The sequence below is a fragment of the Prinia subflava genome, chromosome 17 (assembly GCF_021018805.1).
Source record: "Prinia subflava isolate CZ2003 ecotype Zambia chromosome 17, Cam_Psub_1.2, whole genome shotgun sequence".
Lineage (NCBI taxonomy): Eukaryota > Metazoa > Chordata > Aves > Passeriformes > Cisticolidae > Prinia > Prinia subflava.
Genome location: NC_086263.1, coordinates 6904321 through 6928516, shown reverse-complemented (window position 1 = coordinate 6928516; position 24196 = coordinate 6904321). Strand labels below are relative to the sequence as shown.

At 39.7% G+C, this 24196-nt stretch overlaps 1 protein-coding gene across 1 annotated transcript; it reads left to right on the top strand.

Annotated features, from left to right (window-relative positions):
• The first annotated feature begins 211 nt into the window (after nucleotides 1–211).
• Nucleotides 212–15633, top strand: ERCC4 (ERCC excision repair 4, endonuclease catalytic subunit). The gene is made up of 11 exons (XM_063414320.1): nucleotides 212–434; nucleotides 1874–2054; nucleotides 4502–4697; nucleotides 5999–6206; nucleotides 7291–7471; nucleotides 7820–7954; nucleotides 8530–8640; nucleotides 9747–10338; nucleotides 11058–11150; nucleotides 11778–11890; nucleotides 12928–15633. Exons 1-11 carry the CDS (start codon nucleotides 261–263, stop codon nucleotides 13659–13661), a joined length of 2718 nt encoding a protein of 905 aa, XP_063270390.1. The 5' UTR covers nucleotides 212–260; the 3' UTR covers nucleotides 13662–15633.
• Nucleotides 15634–24196: the final 8563 nt, after the last annotated feature.

The following is a 24196-nucleotide window of genomic DNA, read 5'->3' as shown; positions in this document are numbered from 1 at the left end:
ACGGCCCTGACGTGTTTCGATGAACACGAAACAATTGGAGAAGACCGGCTACCTCGCATTATCACTTGGCACACACGCCCCGCTCGGGGAGAAGCGGAAGCTCATCTGGCCGCGGCAGGAGCCGTGTGTGGGGTCGCGTCCCGGCCCGCTGTGGGTACCCATGAGGGGACGGACATTCCCTGAGGGAGGCCTGGAGGACCGCGCGCGGGCCCGGCAGGGGGCGCTGTGGGGGCGCGCGCGTGCGCGGGAGCGGTGCCGCGATGGCGGCGCTGCTGGAGCACGAGAGCCAGATCTTCCTGGAGCTGTTCCACCGCGACGGGCTCGCCGTGTGCGCCCGCGGGCTGGGCATCGACCGCCTGCTGCTGCGCTTCCTGCGCCTCTACTGCGAGCCCGCCAGCCTCGTGCTCGTGCTCAACACCAGCCCCGCCGAGGAGGTGAGGGCAGCAGCCAGCGCTCGTCCCTTCCCCTCCCGGCTGCAGCGGGCGCATCCCGGGGGCGGCCGGCCGCTCTGTCGCTGCCCCGGCCGGCGGAGCGGCTCCCCGGGCTGGCGGGAGGGTGTGCGGGCTCCGTGAGGGCAGCGCGGGGGGCGGGCCGGGCGCTGTGCACCGGCCCCGGCACAGAACCACAGAATGGGTCAGGTTGGTAATGTTATAAATGCATACTACAGTGGCTTCCACCTCCCTGCTCAGGCAGGGTCATTCCAGAGCACACGGCACAGGGTTGTGTCCAGACTGCTCTGGAGTATCTCCAGCAAGGAAGGCTCCCCAGCCTCTCTGCACAGTCTGTCCCAGTGCTCACAGGGAAGAAGTTCTCCTCGTGTTCAGGTGGAACTTGCTGGGCATCAGCTCCTGCCCGTTCCTGCTGTGCCATTGCTGGGCCGCAGGGAGCAGGGCCCGTCCTTGCTCTGAGCCCTCCCTGCTTACACTGACAGACAGGGACAGACAGACAGACAGGGACAGACAGACAGACAGGGACAGACAGCCTCTCCTCTGGAGCCTGAGCAGCCCCAGCTCCCTCAGCCTTTCCTCACAAGAGAGATGCTCGGGTCCCTCCCTGACCTGCTGCCAGAGCTCTTCCTAATACACCTCAGGATCCCCTTGGCCTTCTTGGCCACAAGCACTGCTGGCTCAGCTTGTTGTTCCTCCCAGGTCCTGGGGAAGCTGTCAAAGCACACACATTCAGGATCATGGCACTTGAATTTCTATTCCTGCAGCACAATGAAGTCTTAGTAACACTAATGAGCTAAGGCAAGTACATAACGTATAAGTAATCAGTGAGGAGAAGTGAAACACGTATGTGGGGCTTGACAGGTTTGCCCCTAATTGTCGCTAAAGCTGCTCATTTTCTCTGGAATCTGGCAAATTTCCCATCATCAGTAAGGGGAGATTTTGGGGGACCTTTTTTAGCAACCATAGCTGAATAAAGATAACAGCTGTAGTTTTTAAGATTAAGCTTGGTGTATATGATCTACCTGCCGTAGTCATCTAATGACAGGTGAGGGCACTAGTTGATCTCTTCCCAATTCTCTGTTCTTATGGCAGTATTAAAATTGAATTTCCTCTGAAAATGAGATATTGAAATATAAGAAAATATAAGCTCCTTGAAGTGTCAGTTGCTCATTTTTATGTAAGTATTGTCTAATTACTACTGACTATGTAGATTTTTTAAAATCACCCAGATGTGTTTGAAACTGAAGAAAGTGTGTCAAAGAATTGATAATAATTCTGACTTCTTCTAGTATGTTCTACTATAATGTCTTAATCTGTTTTCAACAGCTCCTCAAAATTACCACAGTATATGTAATAAGGGGCTTTTTGGATCCCTTTCCCTGGATACCACAATAATGTCTTGTGTTTTATTGTATTTGGCTTAGGAGTATTTTATTGATCAGCTGAGGTCAGATGGAGTTGTTCATCTCCCTCGACGGGTTACCAATGAAGTTGCAAATAATACTCGATATGAATTTTATACACAAGGAGGAGTGATCTTTGCAACAAGCCGGATCCTTGTGGTAGATTTCCTCACTGACAGAATTCCTGCCAACCTCATTACCGGTAAGACTTAATGAACTAAACTTCTTACCTTTAGTTCATGGTGTTCTGTTTGAAAATACACAAAGCTTAATTCCATATGAAGAGTTCTACTAACAGATATTGAGGTTGAAGAATTATTCCTTTTTTTCTCCCACCAAGACTGAGCTAAAAGGAACAAATATGTAGTTCTTTCATATTTTTAATTTTTTTCCTCTCTCAACTTGTTTGCCTTATTTAATCATACAGTTTAAAAAGGCTTTCAAAGAAGAATAGACAATTGCACTTGGTGAAATAGTGTTCTGTGGTCTGTTGGACACTGGCCTATCATTAAAACTGATTTTAGATGTCATGCTTTATGAGCCATGCACACTACCTAGATTTTTGCATTAACAAATTACTCCAGATGACTTCTCATCAAAAAATACCTCACTAATCTTTGTATTGACACACTTGGGCACTATGCAAATAGCAGTATTACAAAGTAACATTGTTACTGTGGTTGTAAAGATTTGGGGAATAGCTTGCAACCTTTTTTTGTAGTTATATAGAAACTCATGGACGATGTGAGAGGTACCCTTCTCTTGTCAGTTCATTAATGCTGGAGGCAAAGAACACCAGATTTGTCAACTCTGATATTTCTAAGTTCAAAAGAAGTAAATAGGTTTTCTGGGCAACCTGTGGTAATTTCTCTCTTTGCCTTGACTTCTTCCTCTCTACCTTTCTACCTGACCAAACAAGAAAAGAAAAAAAAAAAGACGAAAAGAAGAAATACAGTAAAGTTTTAAAACTGGTGCTGTCCCACAGAGCTGTGACAGGTTTTGTATTGCCACCAGAGGGTGTGACAGCAGCTGCCATTGACTGGTGCCTTCACCTGGGTCTGTGTGCCTTGTCTGTGGGTATGGTTGTACAACAAAATCTTGTAATGTTTCACGAGGACATAACAGCAAAAACCTTTTTAGGTGTTAACGATGTTATTTGTAAAATTAATGTGGATTAACACCCGATGAACTCATAAATCCAGCTAAATGAGGATAAGAAATTATCATTGCAGTAAAGAAGAATTATTCCTAGTGGTTTCAGCTGAGTAGAAATGATGTACTTGACAGCACAGGGAAACTGATGCAAGTTGGTGTAATAAAAAGTGACAAGTTGTTTCTACCAAGGCTTACAGAGCAGGTGAGAGCTCCCTTCATAAGCAGATATATGTTGACTAAAAGGTGTTATAATAAACACACTCTTACTGACCTGTTAGAAATACTGTCTTTCCTGTCATGTCCATCTGGGGTCACATCTTGATAAACTGGAAGTTGCTCAAGATTACTATGATCATTATCACGTACTGAAACATTTCCTTCATAGGACAGGTCTAACAATACTTAGATAGAAAAATACCTTGTAGTGGATTATTTCAGGACTTAATCATGAATGGAAAGCAGTTATATGGAAGTCTTTTTTTGGATGGTTTTTCATTTAGCAAGCAAAGTCATGTTACGATCAATGGCTGGGTGCTGAGTTGAGGAGACTTGTCACAGAAATTAAATGCTCTGTAAGTTTTTTAGCTGATGTAGGCACAAGGTAAAACCTGTGATGTTTGATGTCCTTTGGTTCCATTTTAGAAAGTCATTTATGATTCCACTAGAAGCTGTGAACAGATACACATAGGCCTTACTTCAGTAGGGGAGAGGGAAAACAATGCAATGTGCTGTTTAACATGATGAGCGTGAGGGGAAAACAAGCCTTGGTTTAGCAGGTCTTGGCTGAGAGAACTGTGAACTCCAGAAGTGTTCGTCTCAAACACGTAATTAAGTTAAACTCTTGTTTAATTTCTCTTTATTGAATGTGCTTGATAGGTTTTATTCCTACTACACCCATAGCCATAAAGAAAATTGGTGGTGTACTCATATATGTGATAATACTTGCTGTTCTTGAGTGTGAATATGACTGTCAGATGGGAGAGAAAAGCAAAATAAATGTTTTCAGAAGTTCTTTGATTATGGAAACACTTGAACTGTTACCAATGAAAGTTACTCAACAAGTCTGTAATTCCAGAATTTCTCTTAGTAGAAGAATCCATCACAGCCTCAAACACATCAAACTTACTTTGTTGTAACAGTGTGTTATGTCGTGCATTTACTTTTTCTGCTTTTAAAAGGCTCAAGTTCAACTTATGCCTCAGGAGTAAAGACTTTTCCAAGCTAGTAAGTCCTGCCACCCATGCACAAGTTTGTTTTTTTTCTGTTGAAGATGCATTATTAACCCAGTTCTGTTATATGGCAATTCCATGGTATTGAAAATGTGGAATCACTCGTTTCAACCCCAGAAAGTTTGTTCAACCTTCATTTTAGAAGACTGACATTCCTGTAATTAAAAGAACAGTAGAAGAGTAAGACAGTTGTGAGGAAAAATCTGTACAAATCTGGACCTTTCTGTATTTTTTTTAACTTGATTTTTTTTTTTTTTTTTGCCAGGCATTTTGGTGTACAAAGCACACAGAATCATTGAGTCCTGTCAGGAAGCATTCATCCTGCGGCTTTATCGCCAGAAGAACAAGCAAGGCTTCATTAAAGCTTTCACAGACAATGCAGTTGCATTTAACACTGGCTTTTGTCACGTGGAAAGAGTGATGAAAAATCTTTTTGTTGGGAAGCTTTATCTGTGGCCAAGGTGAGGCCCTTCTTTCCTTCACTGGAGAGTTAAACTTAGAGGAAAGATGAAGGATGTTAAGTGGGTCCCTAGGAAAACAAGGTGTATTTAGTCACACTCTAATCTGTGTTACCTCCTGTATTCCCAAACAAATTTCTTTTTCAGTTTTTGACAGAAGTGGTCTTAAAGATACAGAATTTCTGAGAGTATTTTTGAAAATAGACTCAAATTGACTCTGTTGAGGGGATGAAACTTATGTTAGAGCTGTCCTTTTAGTCAAGAGAAATCACAGCAAAAAGTGACACTTCTCTTACCAAACACAAGAGTATTTAAGCCATGTAATGACAGGGAAACAGTCTCTCAGTTCTGCTATTCATGGAGGTGTTTGTTTCCAGCTGAGATGAAACTCCATGCATCTCTTTCTACATGTCAGGTTTTTTTAAACTTATACAGTCAGTTGTGTATGAAGAACATTTCTTGATGAGTGTTAAAAAGAAATTTCCCAAGATGTGGCATGCACTGAGTCTTCCAGGAGCAGATCCACAAATGGAACTGGACACTCTCTGATGACCCAGGCAGTGCCCTTGCCCATTTGTTCTCTTAGTCTGGGCTGGGAACTGCTTCTTACTGAACTGTTCCTCTGCATTGTAAATTCCTTAACAGTCTTTCTTTCAGTATCCCTGGGAAGTAGAACTGGACATACCTAGGGTAGGAAAGGTTGAGTAGAAGCTCCCTGGATTTCCTTCCTTGTCTTCCATGAAAGGACCTGGGGCTGCAGGCTGCAGGGAAATGTCCGTGGGGTTGCAGAGTCAGCAGCCATCGTGTTCTCTGAGCCTCATCCTGACAGGAACAGTCGGGTGACATCTCTGGATCTGTGCAGTCAGAGTGGCTCCAAGGGCAGGGTTCCAACAAGGACCTGCAGGTTGTCATTGCAAGCTGGGAATGTCACAAAATCTGCTGGTGCAGCTGTGTGATTTCAGAGAATTTATGAACTCCTTCCAGTTTCTCCCTTATAGGATTTTTGGGCTTATTTTAAAATTTGCTATGTGTGATGATGATGCAGAATCCAGTGCAGTAATTTTCCATGGATCATTCACCAGCACTACAGGCTCACATGACTAGAATGACTACAGTCATAATTGTGGAACAGATGGTTTTCCAAGGCTGTTCATAAGATTGCAGTCTTCACATCAGTAGAAACTAATTTTGGAATTAACTTATGTGTTTACATTTAAAACAATTGTATTTTATACAGACTTCTGAGTAATTCTAAGTTAAATAAAACTATCCATGTAGATCTTACAAAGCTGTTTTTCTCTTAGATTTCATATAGCAGTGCACTCCTTTTTAGAGAAGCATAAACCTGAAGTGGTGGAAATACACGTGGCCATGACCCCTGCTATGCTTGCTATCCAGACTGCAATCCTGGACATTCTGAACGCGTGTCTGAGGGAACTCAAGCGTTACAACCCAGCTCTGGAAGTAGAGGATCTGTCTTTAGAGAATGCTATTGCTAAACCTTTTGACAAGGTAACTATTTTGATTGTTCTGCAGTGTCTGAGTAATGGGATATAGATCTCCAAAGTGCCTGCCATGCAAACAGAAATGTTTGCAGAATAAATAACCAGCAGCAGCTGAGTGGTGTTCTCCCATGACATGTTTATTACTGGTACAAAGGGGTGTAATGGTGATGTAACAGTTTCCAGGAGGGGTTTTGATGTATAGGTATTATTGTTTTTCCTTTATTTCCAAAGTCCCAACAGTAAGAACACTCCAATTCATGGTTACAATAATAATTGTTGCTGCTGTTATTAAAAAGACAGTTGCAACTTCAGCTCAGAATACTTTGGAGATAAGCATCAGTAATCGCCACACACGTACTCCCCTTTCCCTTTTGAGTTTCTTGCTTTTATTTTTTATTTTCTCTAGTAGGAGAAGCACTGTACATAATAGACAATATGCACATGCACGCATCTGCTGTATGTTTAATCATTATGTATGTCAATAACTTTGTGTTCATTGTTATTTTTGACAGATCTGTTTGGCACACATACACTTTTGTTATGGTGAAATCAACTGTCATAGTGCAACACAGTTAGTGGTTAACTATGATTTAATCTGGATGAGAGGCCTTCTGTACTTTAAATATTTGAAGGCTTTTTCTTGGTCTCTATAAGTTGCACATCTTCATGGTACCTATCTGATTTTGGAAACTATATGACATGATAATGGTTTTTGCTGTACCTGAGTAAAGGACACTAGATACTAAATACAACAGGCCAGTACCAGTAAAATAAGGATGATTTTTTATAATTTTACCAGGATTTTTTTTATTGGATGGAAAGGAAAAAATTTCTGAAAGTATTGAATTATATACATCTGCTAATTGCTGAGATGTTTTTCATAAAGACATCTATGTTATGTTAACTTTGCTAAAATATGGTCACTTATATCAAAACAAATACTTCACCAGTACATCTTTATTTTGGTATCTGTAATAACTTTGGGAAACCAGAGCGTCCCCTGTAAAGTTGAAGTGCATTCTCAGCTTGGCTAGAAGCTATAATGCAGTACTGTATGTTTGACACTCCAACTTTCCAATTTTGATTTCCAGACAATACGTCACTATTTAGATCCTCTCTGGCACCAGCTTGGAGCTAAGACAAAGTCTCTGGTCCAGGATTTGAAGATCCTACGTACTTTGCTGCTGTATCTAACCCAGTATGATTGTGTGACTTTCCTTAATCTCCTGGAGTCACTGAAAGCAACTGAAAAAGCTTTTGGTGAGAATTCAGGTAAACACAGAATAACCATACAAGTTAATGCATGAAACAATGTAGTGTTGATGTTTTTAATTATCATTCCCAAACATATGAAGGTATCTAATTAGGTTTTACACAACCAGCCATAAGGACGTAGGTTTTTATTGACAGATAATTCTTTCATCTTCCCACTTAACTGCTGTTACTTAACAGTGTGAGATTTGCATCACATTTCTGTCTTTTATTAAGCTGGTGATTACACAGCAAGCAGGTAGGGCAGGTATTCCAGCTGAAGGTCTGGGGCTTTTACTGCAGAGTGTTGGAGCACATGCACATTGCAGATGTCAAACTATTACTGCTTCCTTCTCATTTCCTCTCCAGGCTGGCTGTTCCTTGACTCCAGTACCTCAATGTTTGTGAATGCTCGAGCTCGAGTTTATCGCATTGCAGATGAGAAACTGAATCAGAAAGGCAAAGCCTCAGGCTCTGAAAAACGTGATGTAAAAAAGGAAAACGGTACTGATCATTCCTAATTTTAAGTTTCAGAGTGTCACACGATTCCAAATGCTTTGCATATTATTACTTGTGCTGTGGTTCCCTGCATGAACTTCCACAGCTCAGGATCTCAGTCTGTTAGCTGGGATAAATTGAGACATAATCTTAGTTCCAAAAGAACATAATAAACAACATATAAGAGTCACGAAGTAGGGGATTCTCCTAAGCTTGCCCAGCTGATTATTGGGAGAGCTTTTGTGGAATTGTTCTTGCATTACATTGATGTTTAGCTTCATCTTTATTATGGTATGTGAAAGTGTAGGAGGCTGTGGTTGCTTTTATTAAAAAATATATTCAGGAGTTTCAGAACTGAAGAATGAGTGAATATTTCAGGGTTTTGCTTCACAAAAGCACTTATCTCCATTTTTAAATTTAAGAGTGTTCTCCAGCTCATTAGCATAACAAGTTGCATGTGTAGGCTGTTGAATATCATATGTGACAACAACCATCACACTATTGACATCTAACCACTGATTTAAAGTCTGAAGGATATTTTGGCTGCAAGAGCTGCTATGTTCAATCTTACTTTGTTTCAGAACTTAAAAGGGAATTGGTTCTAGAAAGTAACCCGAAATGGGAAGCTTTGAGAGAAGTACTGAAAGAGATTGAAGATGAGAATAAGAACAGTGACAACCTTGGTGGCCCAGGTGAGAGAATACTAAATGATGTAAGTTTTCCAGTACTGCTACTGGTTTGTACTTCTGCTTGACCTTGGAGAGGAGGAACTAACTGTTCTGTAGTTTTATCAAAGAGCTGGTTTAAATTTAGTAATTTGTGGCCTTAAGATGAGGAATTTATGTATATTATGTACATAAGCTATGTAAATTTAGATAGTTTTACATAAACTCTTATTAGATCTTGCTCTAAAAGAGAAATGCTGTTCATTCCTACAGTGCAATACTTTTTAGGAAAGAGCCTGCATTATTCTGAAAAAACAATTTAAGTTGCATTTCAGTACTGACTGATAGCTTAGTTCCAAGCCAAATAAAACTGATGTGGAAATTTATCATGATCAAGGGACCATTTACTCATTTCTGAAGTTTGGGGTTCCGTCTTACACCCTTTTTAAATTGCGCATTCTTCTCATCCGCCTGAAAATTTGCTTCTCATGAGTTGCATATAAATGAGGTAAAGATTAGGAGGCAGGGAGGGGAGTCTAACTGCTTTGCTGCCTTTCCTATTTTAGGGCTTTTCATTCCCTTAAAATTTAGCAAGTTTTATTTTCAGATATAGTAAGGGTAAAAAAGCGCTCTTTTCTCCCACCCACAATGTTCTGACTCTGGGTAAGAACTGGCTCTCTCACCTAGTGCTGTAGGAGTTTATCTGAGTCAGCTTGCAGAGAATTGTTATTCACAAACGTCAATAATACCATGTGAAACGTGTTTTGTGGACTCTCGAACACAGCTGACAAATTGGAATGGTTAAATTAAGTTCTCTCTTATTCCACATCTTAAAAATGAGTAGTTGTTCAAATATGTTTCCACACATGGTCAGAAGAAAAACTTTACAAATTTAGATATTGTAAGAAAAAGGAATGTTGAACTTCCATTAATCTTCTCTAATTTTATTTGGTACAAAAAGCCGTGCAGTTTAAATTCTTTCAAAGTGCAAAGTGACTGTGGCAGCCAATGTGAAGGCATTTGGCAGGCACAGTGCTGGGACCAGTGCAAGCCATGGGCTCGGGAGGTGCTGGTAGCTGGGTAAGACGCACAGCATTACAGGCTGTAAACATGGGATTGTTTCTTGACTGCAGGGCAAGTGCTCATTTGTGCCAGTGATGACCGAGCCTGTGCACAGCTCAGGGAGTATATTATTGCTGGAGCAGAAGCTTTCCTAACAAGACTATATAACAAAACCTTTGGAAAGGACGAGAAAGCTGGAGAAGTGTGGATTAAGGACAGAAAAGCCATCAAGGCCAAAGGAAATGCCAAACCAGACACAGGGCCTCAAGCCAAAAAAGCCAAACTAACAGCTTCTTCAAAACAAAATAAACTCAAGAAACAGCAAGACCGGACTATACTCCAGATGATAGGGAAAACTGAGGAGGAAAAGAGAGAGGAAGTCGAGGTGGAAGACAACGAAGAATTAAGTGGTAGCCAAGAAAGCAACACTGAAGAGACCATTCCTGAGGATTTTGATGTGAACCTGCCCTCAGACTGTTACTATGGCATTTTCAAGGACCCGCTGACCATCATCCACCCGCTGCAGGGGTGTGGGGACCCCTATGCGCTCACTCGGGTGCTGCACGAGGTGGAGCCCAGATACGTTGTGCTGTACGATGCAGAACTCACTTTTGTTCGGCAGCTGGAGATCTACAAGGCAAGCAGGCCTGGGAAGCCTTTGAGGCAAGTTGACCTGGCCAGGGTAATTCTGGTCTGATTGGAAAAATTAAAAGTGCACTGTCAGCAGGCAATGCAGAACATGCTGCTGTTCATTTTCAACAGCTGCCTTTCAGTTCCTGTTGAGCCCTTAAGTTTAAACAAAAGCATAATGTCTGGTGTAATCAAAAGATATTTTTTACTTTCCAGCAGGTATTTAGACCCTTAACAGCAGAAGCATATCTTTTAAAAAGAAAAACAACCAACAAAAAACAATTCCAAGACCTCTGCTTCAATCATTTGTGGCAGTAGATCATTTTGAGGTGGTGTGGTCTCATTTTAAATCACCTCTGAAGATACGATTTTTAAACAAATGGATTCAATTTGGGTTTAATTTTCACATTTCCTGGAGTTCATCATGCTGAAGACCAGGAATTCAGAAACTGTAACAGAGAAGCAAGTAAAGGAAACACCATAAAAAATTAGTATTTGCAGTTATAGCATTTGCTGACAGAAATATCACCACATTGGGTATATATATTTAATACACCTGAAAATTGCAAAACTCAGTTCTATGAATAAATGTCACATACTAATTACAAATATAGAAAACTTAAAATTTAATATACTGTTAATTAACTTGTCAGGCACTTACTGCTACTAATCTTAAATTTATTGGTTGTGGATTTTTAAAACTTAATAGAAAGTTTTGTGACCTCTTTTTTTTTCCTCTTTTATACCTCCAGAGTTTATTTCCTGATATATGGGGGCTCCACAGAGGAGCAGCGCTACCTCACAGCTCTGAGGAAAGAGAAGGAGGCCTTTGAAAAACTCATTCGGTAACACAATTAGTTTAGCTGCCTTTATAATTAGTGTTTCATGTAATTCCCCAATATGCTTACATTTTAAATAAAGTTCTTAACTGTGTGAAGGCTTTAAATAAACTTTTAATTCAATTCTTTGTCATATGTAAAGACTGCTTTCCTACTGAGAATCACCAAAAAGTCAAAACTTTCCTTTTCAAAGCACCTGGTAATTTGTTTAATAATTTTAGCAGGATTTATTATTAACGTAAAGGCTAATCAGCATCACTTGAATTTTTTCCTCATTGTCTATGAAGATCATTTGTGTAATTGTGTTTTTGCAGGTAACATTTCTTGTAGGATAATTTTGAAGGCTTCTATAACCTAAGTCAATTGGAGAAAGAAAACAATTATTTCCTTAGGCTGTATAAGATTATTTTTACTGACAGTGCCTTCTCAGTGGGTTACAGTACTATTACTACTCATTACTTCCTTTGTAAAAGGAAAAACCAAGAAAAACCCAGTAAATTGCATTTCTGATCGGGTTTGCTTTTAGTATTAAACTATATATAATTTTACATCTGGATGAAGGGTATTGAGGTATTTCAATCTTCTTTACTTCTGCATTTGCGGTTTTTAATGTGTTTGTTGGTGGTTCCTTAGAGAGAAGGCCAGCATGGTTGTTCCTGAAGAAAGAGAAGGAAGAGATGAAACAAACCTAGACCTCCTCAGAGACGCCAGACCTGCCTCTGTCTCTGCTGACACACGCAAAGCAGGTGAGCAGCTCCTGGAGCTTTCCAGAAGTCCCATAACCATTGCACTTTAAATCCCCCTCAAAGCCTCTGGGGCAGAGACGTGTTGAACATTGGCTCTGCGGTCTTTGTGCTAAAGAAACATTATTTCCCAGTGACAATGAACTGTGGTTTCCTTTGAAAATACGGGTTAATGAAGTATTTGACCGATAAGACAGGTGCCATTTGAATTGTTTCTGGTGAGATCATTGAGTATGAGGCTGTCTAGTGATGCTTGTAGGAAGAGAAATTAAAACATAGAAACTGAAGTTTACAGTTGGTCAAAGGCAGTGTTGTTCTTGAGACAGTAAATGTTGTGGACTTCTTTTCATCTTTGCAAAACGTGCTGCCTGGGAAAGCAACTGCACAGTATGGGTTTGATCACTCCTTTGCAATAAAGTATCCTTTTCCTTGTGTTGCAGTTCTAACCATATTTTTGTTCTTTTTCTCGGACATGTATGCTGTGCTCCTGCCTGGTTTTCTTTGCTGTCGTTTCTGTAATCCTGCTCTCCTTTGCCATATGCTCTCTAATCTTTGCTATTACATCTTTTGTGGCCTTGGTGCTGCAGTCTCTATGTGTCCTGCAGATCTGTAGAGGTCAATACATAATTCCTGCAATAAAGTGCTGTATTTCTGTGGGAAACAGCTGGAAATAAAAGGGATCAGCTTCATTATCTTGTTTTGCTGGCAGCCTTTTAAAGATTTCCCTGATTCATTTAAGGAATTTTCATCTACAGCATAATGTATTTCATTGTCACCTACACAAAGCTTACAGCAAGTAGCATGGTAGTTCAATCAAGCTCCACAGCATGCTCTATAAACTACAGTATATATTTAGGCAAGAAATGTTTTTCTCCAACAGTTAAAACTCAAATGGAGTCTGGATTTATTGTACTGCTGAATTTGAGGTATAACTTAAGATGAGGAGTCCATCCAATGCAGAGGTCTTGGCAACACACAGGAAAACAAGCAGAGCAGGAGGCGCTGAGTATGGAGGTGACTGTGTTTGTTTTGCTCTTTAGGGGGACAGGAGCAGAAGGGTGTTCAGCAAACCGTAATCGTGGATATGCGGGAATTCCGCAGTGAGCTTCCATCTCTGATCCACCGCCGCGGGATCGACATTGAGCCTGTGACCTTGGAAGTCGGGGATTACATTCTAACCCCTGACATCTGTGTGGAGAGGAAGAGCACCAGCGACCTCATCGGCTCCCTGAACAACGGCAGGCTGTACGCGCAGTGCGTGGCCATGTGCCGTTACTACAAGCGGCCCGTTCTCCTCATTGAATTCGATCCTAACAAACCCTTCTCCCTGATCCCGCGAGGCTCTTTACAGCCAGAGATTTCCAGCAATGATGTCACTTCTAAACTGACCCTCCTCACTCTGCACTTCCCAAAGTTACGAATCCTGTGGTGCCCCTCTCCCCACGCTACTGCCGAGCTGTTTGAAGAGCTGAAACAAAACCGTCCCCAGCCCGACGCAGAAACAGCGATGGCCGTCACCGCCGATTCCGAAATTCTCCCCGAGTCAGACAAGTACAACCCTGGGCCTCAGGACTTCCTGCTGAAAATGCCAGGGGTTAATACAAAAAACTGCCGTGCCTTAATGACCCACGTTAAAAGCATTGCAGAGCTGGTGACACTGTCCAAGGATGAGCTGTCCAAGATTTTGGGTAATGCTGCCAATGCCACACAACTCTTCGACTTCATTCATCTGACCTATGCAGAGGCACTAGCCAAAGGAAAAAGCAAAAGATGACTCATGAGGTTGTTCAACATGCAGCACAGATAAGCTTTTATGGCACAGTACTTTGGCAAATACATGAAATATTTTAATAAAGGCTTCCTCTAAGGTAACCAGCTGTTTCTTGCTAATGCTGTTTCATCAGTTCTAACATGTGAGTTAATTATTACTGAGGGCAAGTTTCAAGAGGAAAAAATATTTTTAATAGAGAAATGTGATTTTTTTAAATTCCTTTTAAAGCACTTTAACCAATTCTGTAATACCACTGAATTAACTAAATGAAGTTTTTCACCAAGACCATAAGAATTAAGTGCTAAGACTAACTGATAAAGGCGTTTTCTTGTGAAAGTTATGATGCCTTGTTCAAGCTAAAAATGTGCTGTGTTTTGGTTAGTCTGTGTGACCTGTTGCATGAGACAACACTGCTCTTACCATTTTTAATGTCTCACTCTCTGGCAGCTGCCTGTTTTCAATTGACAGTGATGGAGCTATTTGAAACACTTCTTGGTCTTTGCTCAGGAGTTTGTTCAGAATATACTGGGACTGAATCCTGAGTTTTAGAACATGACCATAAGCTTTTGGCACAGTAAAATCCATGTATGCTATACTCTACATTTGCTTGCTTACCTTACTACCAGTTACACTTTTACCATTCCAAAGCTAGTACAGCTCTGCCTTGCTAGATTTTGCAAATTTTCCTTTGGTGTGACTGGGTAGAAATTCTGTGGTGCCACAGTGCAACCTAATTTCAAGTGTGCCTTACTTATACTTTTAAGAGGCTTCATTTTTTACTCAGTTTTGATAGCTCTTTCACTTGAAAGTGAAAACTTTGGGTATACCATTGGCACTGTGCCTTTATACCAAAGAATATTTCCTCTTGTAAAATGCAGTTGTTTTCTAAGCAAGGTTTTCCAAAAATGTTGAAATTTCTTCCAATATTGGCTTCTTTTGTGTCCTATTGCTCTTGTATTTTTATGTCTCAAATCAATTGTCTGCCAATTAACTCAGTAAAGCCATTGTCATGTAGAAGATAATAATTTTAGCATTTTGTGTAGCAGAAAAGAGGGAAAAGTTTGTGAAGTGAATGTGTGCATTGTTAAATTATATATTGTACATTGAACTTTGATACAACAGTGTACCAAACTGCCTTTGCCAAAAGGGTTGGTCCAGTGTTATTCCATGCTAATGTATTTACATTTGCTATTTACAAAACGTATATCTATTACTTGTACATGTATTTATATGATTCTAATAGGAACAACAGACCAATATTATCTCCTTCGTGAAGGGAGAAAATATTTTTTGTGTCCAGTAAAAACTGTACTCTGCACTTTCAGGTAAAATGTTTGTTGTGCATTTTAAGTGTGCATTATGAATTGCTAACTTTAATCTATGGCTGAGCTGTGACAAATTTCAAAGGGAACATTTTTCTGCAGATGCAAATTTTAGTATTTAATGCACCCATAATAAGATTAAAAATTGTTAATTATCTTGGTTTTCTTTTGGCTGTATTGATAGCAGAACATTTTTATTTTTAGTGTGTGGTTTACAATCCAGATCTTAGGGTTTCTATTGCCCTAGATTCTAGTTTATTTGAGAAATCTTTCCATGAGACTTTTGCTTATTCAGACTATTGTTATCAGGTGTGCAGAGTGTGGAGAATGTTGTAAAGTGGTGCTAAGAGAATTGAAAATCAGAGGAAGATCGAACTGTCCTGAGTGCATGGCTTGTAGAGCCTGATTCAGAAAAGGGCAGCTGAGCAGCCTTTGAGAACACACTTTGCTTGTGCACTGGGCATTAGGGTGCTCCATGAAATGTGGGTTTGGGGTTTTCACAGAGCTCCTCAGCTCTTCAGTGAGATCTGGAGTTTTTGCATTGATGTGTATGGGGTGAAAATGAAGGGTATAGTAACAGGTGATGAAGTTGTAGCTTTGTGTTGTATGCTAGATCAAAGTTACATCATGCAATTAAATAATTATTTGCTAAATATTTTGATGAAATTGCATTTTGCTTTTACATGTGGAGTTTCCGTAAAGCTTTTTCCTTTTTCTTTCTCCATGCAGGATTTGCCCTTTTTTTCTAGAACAGGCAAAAGTGGCATTGTTGCATGTTATTATTGCTCCTGTGCTTTGGCATTTTACTCTATTAGGCTCGATTGCCAGTTAGAGCTGTGGACTGTGCTTCCAGGTGGGAGAGCCCCGTGTCTGAAACCACTTATCCCTGGAATAACAGAGCCAAAGGCTCTGCCTGAATGCAGTCACAACACAAGGCTGGGTGAACGATGAAAATCCTCTCTTTGATCAACAGTCATGGAATTTGTACACCTTGTCATTTCTGATGTTTTCAATTTGGGCTATTTTATTTTGAGTACAAAATGTTAGGAGCTCATCTCCCAGACTTTTCAGTATAAATAGGCTGGCCATTTTTTACTTGAGTTTTTATCTGTATTTTGAAAGCCTCTCCTCAATAAATTAAAGGGAAGAAATATCCTCAGTCACAGTCTTGAAAACAGGAAAGAACTGTTAAGTAGCTTTGCTAGCCAAGACTTAGCTGAGAGATGAATTCTTCCTGAAGTTAGTGAGGGTAACCAGGGCTGCCACACTGCTATGGTGATTTGTTGTCTAAACAGAAGATGTTGCTGCAATATATCAAAATGGGCCTGTGTATGTTCTAATTTTAGTGTCTTTTTTTTAAAAGCATGCCAAAATGACCTTAATCCACAACTGCTATAAAGCAGTCTTCCTAGGAATATTTAATCAGGTCTAAATAGATACCGTTTTCTCAGCTTGCATTTTACCCTAGTTCTGTCTGTGAGAGCTTCCCACTATAAATAAAAGCATAGTTTTCATTTCTAGGGTCCTCAGTTCATCACTGTTACTTCTTTTTTCTTTCACCTTGATCATCTCCATCAAAGAGCAGGAGCCTGGAGTTATTAAACAGCTGACATTGCTTCCAAGCTGGCATTATTAGTCAGCAGTGCAATCTTGTTCTTGCACTCTCAGCTTCTTCCTCAGCTCTCAAAATGCCACTTAGACCATGCTTATTTTTATTCTTGTTTGTTTAGGGTAACACAGTGGCTATGTGGCAAAAATTTTTGGAACGGACTTGCCTTTTTTAATGTAACCTTTCTCCTTTCTCGTGTAAGTTCATATCACTATCAATAGTGGAAGTAAAACCACACATGAGATGCTAAGGTTTACCATGAGCTAGGCCCAGAGTTTCAGAAACTGTTAAGCTGGGACTGCTGATTAAAGGATTTTAGCCAGGAGCCAGAGAGTAAGTTTATAATTTTGAGGGTAGAATTTTCAGAATCGCTACTAAATCTATCACATATGTACAATACATTTATAAGGGTTTTATTTTAAAAACACCATTCATATCCTTAGCTGCACTTTGATAAAAATTTCATCCACCCGAACTTAGAAAACTTGGAATTTTACATAATTGAATTAGCAAGAAGAGAAACAAATTCCCACAGGTAAATTCAGTGCAATAGTTCTGGTTTCTGTCCCCTTAGTGGCTATTACCATTTGTCCACAGAAAATGCTAACCTTCCAATTTCAAGCACGTACAAAACCATCTTCCAAGGGATTCAAAGCCCAAGAGTATTCCCAGCGAAATTGGCACATGAAGCCTAAACTTGACAAGGCTGCATTTCAGCCCCCTAAAAATAGGCAGCATGGTTCTAATTTGGGCGCTTTGCACAGAGTCCTGCAGTCCCCTGAGGATGCACAGTGGGACGTGTGCATTATCCCTCCTCTGAACATCCTCTTGGGGAATGGAATATCCCAGCAGTGTCCCAGCTGTGCAGCTGCAGTGCAGATCTGTGTGTCCTGGATGTGGAGGGGTGTGTGTCTGTCATAGCATCATTTAACACTGAATTAAGTAACATTTTACAGTTTCTTCATCACTTTTTTCTTGTGAAAATGTAAATTCTTGTGAATTTACATTATTCTTGGATTCTCTATTCAACTCATCTTTCTTCTATTTTTCCTCTGGAATTTTCTGATTTATTTCTTTTTCACATCCCCTATCCTAACCATGACTGTATGTATTCTTTTCCTTTTGTTTCCCTTCAAGAATGCTGCCTAAGTATTGTGGCAATTTGTGATGTCTGTTGAGCACAAACAACACTGAATTCTTTGCAAGACTGGCTGCACTGGAGCCTTGTCCAGTACTTACTATCTAAGGGCTTACATCAAAAAAGGATTGTACTTTGTTTTCATTTTGGTCCCAGACTTGAGGCATGTCACACTTGGAAAGCTGACACTCAGAGAAAAGGGAGCAGCAGGTTGGAAGTTCTTGCAACATTTAATTGTTGGTTTTGTCTTCGATTTCTTTTTTAAAGCAGTCCAAAGACACAATAAAATCATAATCAGTTGATTTTATAAATTTTTCCCACCCTGGCAAAATTTCAAAATATATTTTATGTGTCACAAAATTCTTGGAATCTTTTGCATAGATAGCAGAAGTTGCAAATTTTCTTGTGGCATTTATATATCCCACGACCATTTTTACATATTGCAGTACTACAACTGGCAAGTTCTCAGATCCTGCAAAAACTCTCATTACATGCTTAAGCATTTACATTAGGATGTGGGAGATCTGCAACAGCAAAAATATTAACTGCATGTCCTCTACTTTTGTCTAATTTTTCTTTATTGAAATCCCCCTCTCTATCTCTTCTCATTGTTAAAATATACTTTGTTTCTGCATCATCTTAAATCTCCGAATGTTAAGTGTTGGGAAGAACTACAGTCTTTAAAATCAACATATATTTGTGTTAAACTATCACACGATTCTAACTTTTGAAGTCTCTGTAGTGCTCTTGTTTCATTTGTTACAGATGCGTTTAGAAATCTATCAATCCACTTTCTCTACAGCTTACACAGTGGCTTTCCAACACTTGCAATGTGGTGGCAAGGACAGCAGACCCTCCTAACAAAAGCTGGCCAGGGTGTAAATGTTCAGATCACCTGCAGCAATAGCACAGCTGCAAAATCTAGAGATCCTTCAAGAGAGGTCCTGCCCATACTACATATGAAAAAATACTTCAGATCTTCAAGGCATGTCCTGTGCACACCTTGGTGCATGAGGTACTGTCTGTACACAGTCATTCAGATAATGAAGATGTCTCAGCCAAGCCTTGAGCTGCAGCAATAAATCTGCTGTACTACAGTTCATATAACTGTTATAGTAAGTTACTGTTTTCTTAAATATTTGCATTATACTGCACACCACTCACTGACAGAAGGCATAATCAAGTTTTTCTTGTTCGCTTTAATATTTATTTGACAGAAGGTCGGAATCACATACTAAGTTATCTGAGTTCTTTTACACAAAGTGCTATTGGTATTAAAATGTAGAGATTTGGGTTTTTTTCTGGTCAGCCCCACCAACTCCTTAGGGATCACTGACGTATTTCTAGTGGCTAAATAACTCTTGTGTTATTACGCAAACAGAGGAATTTCACTGGTGTCCACCAGGAATGTCTGCCTTTCCTTGGGCCGCTCCAGCTCCAGCCTGTGCTGTCCCACACCAACACCTGCACTCACACACAGAGTTCCTGCAGGGGGGTGAACGAGCCTGCAAATCTGCAGTGACCCTGAAAACGCCAGCTAAGCCCATCCCTGCTGCTATATTTAAAACTGTTTGTTTAATTGGTGGAGTGCACCAAGAATAAATAATGAGCTAATTCTGAAGATCATTCCCAGAACAGCCAGCTCGGGGTTTTTTTCTGCAAGTTAGAACTCTCTCCTCTCCTTTTTCTGGGTTTTCTGGATTTTGGTGTTTTTTATGGTTTCATTATCTGACAGTGAACAGCTTTATCTAAATGCAATTGTAGGAACAGTGCAATATTTCAAGCATGAAGCACTCTACATGGGTGAGGTTTTGAAATGTTTGTTTACTGAATATAAAAATAGTTAAAAGTTCAAATTCTAAAACTGGATCAAGGATCCTAACTAGATTGGAGATTAAGTTTCTTCCATTAAAAAAAAAAAAAGGGTCACTTAAGTAATACTAAAATACTAACACCAGTTTTTCCAATTTATTGTAGACCTTCTTTACCTTCCTTGATAACAGTTAAAACAAGGAACTTAACTACACATTTTATCATAGAAAAGAAGAATTTAAGAAGATTTAAACAGATACAGTAATTCCTTTTTCAAAATTTTCACTAACTTTTTAGCTGTAATAGGTTATAAAGATTTGATAATAATTTTTAAAAAACCAACCTCTTCACGTATTTTGTTTTGTTCTAATGTACCAGCAGTGTCCACAGGTCTCTTGTGTCTGGGTGAGTGCACAGGAAGAGAGATGAGATACAAAGTAACATGCAAAGTTCAGAGTGCAGTGAAATGACTGTCCAGTAACAGAATAGAATTGCTCATGGACTTGATAATTAATAATATTAATACAGCAATTGTCCTTTTTAATGACTATGGACATAAGTGGATCTCATGTGTCTTACTGTGGTTGAAAGAATACAAGTTTTAGTCAAATCCCAGCCACACCCTGTGAGAAGAGTGCTGTGTCTCTTTGCTAGGTTATAAAATAACAAACTTAATTCTGTCATGCACTCGGTGTTGCATTCATTTTAGCTCACAAGTAGGGAGCCAGAAAAACCCAGCTAGCTAAAGGTAAAGGGTTATGCCCAAGCTGATAAAGCAAGTCCATGATGAAGTGTGAAACTCAAACTCACCACTGACTCACAGGTCAGTTTAAACCTTAAAATATTATCTTTCATATATTTCCATATGCTTTTTCAGCTCTCATATGCTGTTGTTTATTACCAGTTTCAGATGAAATACTTATTTCAGTAGGAGTGGATTGATACTCTGAGCAGCTTACACTGCAGTTTCTCTTGATTCCGAGCACTGATGCACCGATTCATCCTGTCACATGAAAAACATTCTGCCACCTCCAGTACAGCTTTGGGACCAAATCAAGAACCTATCCCATGGCACGAGCTCACCAAGAACATGTCTAGAAGCCAGTTGAATCTTCCCTTCTGGGCTGTGTCTAACTAGCCAAGACAGGAAAGCTGGGGATTAAGTGGTAGCGTGGAGTCAAGAACCAAGAAGTTAGTGTTTGTTGCTAGAATTTTTCAGTTCAAATCCTTTTTCTAAGAGTGGGGTTTAAATACTCAAGAATACCAAGAAATTCAAGCTGGCAGGCAGAACCTAGTTCAGACCTGGAAAATCTGGATTTCTGAGCAACTGTAATTAGCTTGACCCTTATTTTTAGGGTCACACTGCTTAAACTGGCAGATATCAAAATAGGCTGAGGGCCAAATCAGTTATGATCTGGTTTTATTTATCTAAGTCTCATATGGACCTAATTTGCTATTTTGTGTTAAGAAATAATAAGTAGAAAGGATTATGAACACATGTTTGGCATAGAGAGGAAGAGAGAATGCAGCCGTAAGTTCAATTTTGGAATGCCTTACTTCATCGTAAGCTTAAGTTTTAAGGCTGACACAGGGATTTTGGTACATAATGCCTCATTTTCAACTAATTGCATCTTAACTGAACATTGAAACCTTCAATTTGGAAGCTCAAATTAGCAGCTATATGATGGTAGTTTTTTCCTCAGCTCTGTGCAGATGCCAACTACAGGATCTAGGCATATGATCAAGTCTTCAAATGCTGTTTTATTAAGTGATAAACATAATCAATATATGGTGACAATTTTTACAACTTCTTATAGTCTGCTGTCTTATCCCCAATCAATATCTTGAATAATTCACCCTGCAGTTTTCTCAGCACTCTCTGTAGAGTAAGCCAGTACCCTTCCTTGAAAGTGCCTTGTTTTTCAGCTAAATTAAAAAAACAAACAAAAAAATGTAACTGTTCTAGGTAATAACCTATGCTACATTGTGTAAAAACTGCATTTGAGAAGTTGAAGTTCCCCCAGGGAAAAGTAAATACATCTCTGGTGGCATATACTGGTTAAATATGAATGCAAATCACTGCTTCTTTAACTATTTACGTAAATGAATCTTTCAGTTGGGTTTGAGAGGTTTATACTTTACCCCTACCAAGCTGATTAATGACTTGGTCAACATAAGCCTTAGTTCACAGGGAAGGCGTCTGCAGATAAATAAATCAAATACTACTTGTCAATTATAATATTATGTTTATACTTCTACCCTGTGAATGCTGACTGATGGCAGTGGCACATGAGTCAAATGGCTACTTCACAGCTTTGCAAATGCCACAATCTGCCAATTTCATTAGCAATACCATAAATTAAATTTTTCAATCTGGGAAATTTCTTAAGGAAATCCAATTTAAAAGAGAAAAGCCACCCTGTGCTCTTTAAAGTATGAAAAATACATATGAAGTCAAACTGTTGGAGAAAAGGTGTGAGGAGCTGCAGAGGAGGAGTTGCACCAAGGGTTGGTGGTGAGTGGCACTCATAGAGACAGATGTGTGTGCTTAGTGACACAGCCATTCCCAGACACTCCTCATGTGGTGCTCGTCCTTCCTTCCTCCCCAGACACCTCGGGGCCCTCTGCCCTGGGGACCAAGAGGCGTTGTGGACAGCACAGTGGGACAGAACTGGAGAGCCCTGAGCCAGAGCTCTGCAGCTGCATCACTGCTGCGTCTGCATGAGAACCGGGGATGACAAAACTGGGTTACGTGGCTGAGCCATCTCACAGTCCTCATCCCAAGGAACAAGCAGAACAGAGGAATGAAAAGGATGGAACTTAAAAGGTAGAATGAATATGTATAATTAATTTTCAGGGACTGCAAGATGATGTGATCACCTTCAGATTTTTCCCATCTGTTGCTAAGCAGCACTCTTAAATCACAAGCTTTGCCTTACAAAATGAACAGCAGTCTCCTCACATTTTGCTATTTTTCCATTTTACGCTGTTCTTTTGCCAAGCTTGCATTATAACTATATTTCAAGATATAACTCTACCTGGCCCCACCCATAGTTATACACCCCAAACTTGAAACAGTTGCACTGTTCTGCCACTAATTATGCCATCACTGTTTTGGCAACATTGGCAACAAGTATTGCTTATTGAAAAAGATTTTTGTTGCATGTAGGATACCATAATGATTTATATTGCTTATTTAACCTGCTAATTTAACCTGTAATCTGGTAAGAGGTTTTATCTCTTTTTTTTTTTTTTTCCTTAGCTATAATGCTGGTAAATGCTGTCTTTTCCTCTTTCAATTTTCTTGTCAAATAAGAACTGGTTCTGTGGTTTACACTAAAGGTCCGTCTAGTCCTGCATGTTCCCTTGAAGAGCAGCCACAACAGGATACCTCACAAAGACGTTCCGCTCCTTTGATTTCTGCTGAACTCAAGGAGTTGTTCCTCTGTGAGAGAACCACCCCTTGTTAACCACACTGCCATTTTGTAACTAGAGTGTTTAAAGCTTGTACAAATCCAAGTAACTCTGTATCAACAACTTATCCCCTTCCCCTTAACTTACACCCCTCTGGAGAAAGCTCTGTGGAGAAAGTAGTTATTTCTTCCTCGCATAACATGTTTTGTCAATCTTTTGATCTCAGGCCTTTAAAGAACATATTGAAACATAATAATTACAAATTATATGACTCTAGGAAAAGCTGCAGTAGTTCTTGCCCTAGTTTCAAAGTAGTTTGCTCAATGGTAAACCAACTGCACTATTCTGTAATCCTGCAAGTTAGGTGGCAAAATTGTCGTCTTTACTCAATGAATTTTATCTAGAAATTTAATACCCTCGTTGAATATGTAGTTGACACTACTACAGAATATATTATTGTATGTTTTAAATAATGAACTGTCTTTATTAACAAATCAAAACAGTGCTTGCATCTCCAGAATAATCAAATTCTTTATATAAAACCTATACTAGAACTGAAAAGCATAGGTAATTTCTGAATAATTCCTAAAAGATGTTTGTATTGTTTTATTAAACAACCCTTCCCTAAAATATACATCTTACAATTGCATGATTAAATACATATTCACTATAAATCACAACAAATATTTTTATTTGTGCATTAATTGGAATAATAAAATGCTGATATTGTGTCATTTATCTTCTTTTCATGTTCAGCACTTTTTAACAGCAGAACACTGGTTTGAAAGTGAGAGAGGGAGAGTTGGGTCCATCGTTTCACTGCAGATCATTGCATTGCTCTGACAGCTTTAGCCACTGTACCACTGCTTCTTATCCTTATCCTGTTATAAAAAAAAAGGGAATGTAGAATCCGTTGTCATTCTTGGAGGCACATGCCAGGAGCTCTTGTTGAACTATTCTGTAAGAAGAAGGAAGTGTTGTACATGTCCATGCCCAAGACAGGAAAGGTGGTGCTCAAAAGTCAAGAACAATTGTGTGGAGCTGGACAGTTTCCATAGAGGGATTTTATGGAAGAAACTGTTTTAAAGAGGCTATTTGCTGCTTTAAATGTGTCTTTTTCATCGACTCCTATCACCACGTGGTTTCATAAAGCACAAATGCCTTCAAGAAATGAGCACCATCTGTGTTTAATGTCAAACCCTTTAACACACCTTTGTCTCAGACATCTTTTTTCCAGGCTTTT

Coding starts and splice junctions, on each gene's coding strand:
- ERCC4 (XM_063414320.1), top strand. CDS start 261: ATGGCGGCGCTGCTGGAGCACGAGAGCCAGATCTTCCTGGAGCTGTTC. Junction 8,641..9,746: donor TGACAACCTTGGTGGCCCAG/GTGAGAGAATAC, acceptor TCTTGACTGCAG/GGCAAGTGCTCATTTGTGCC. Junction 11,891..12,927: donor TGCTGACACACGCAAAGCAG/GTGAGCAGCTCC, acceptor TTTGCTCTTTAG/GGGGACAGGAGCAGAAGGGT.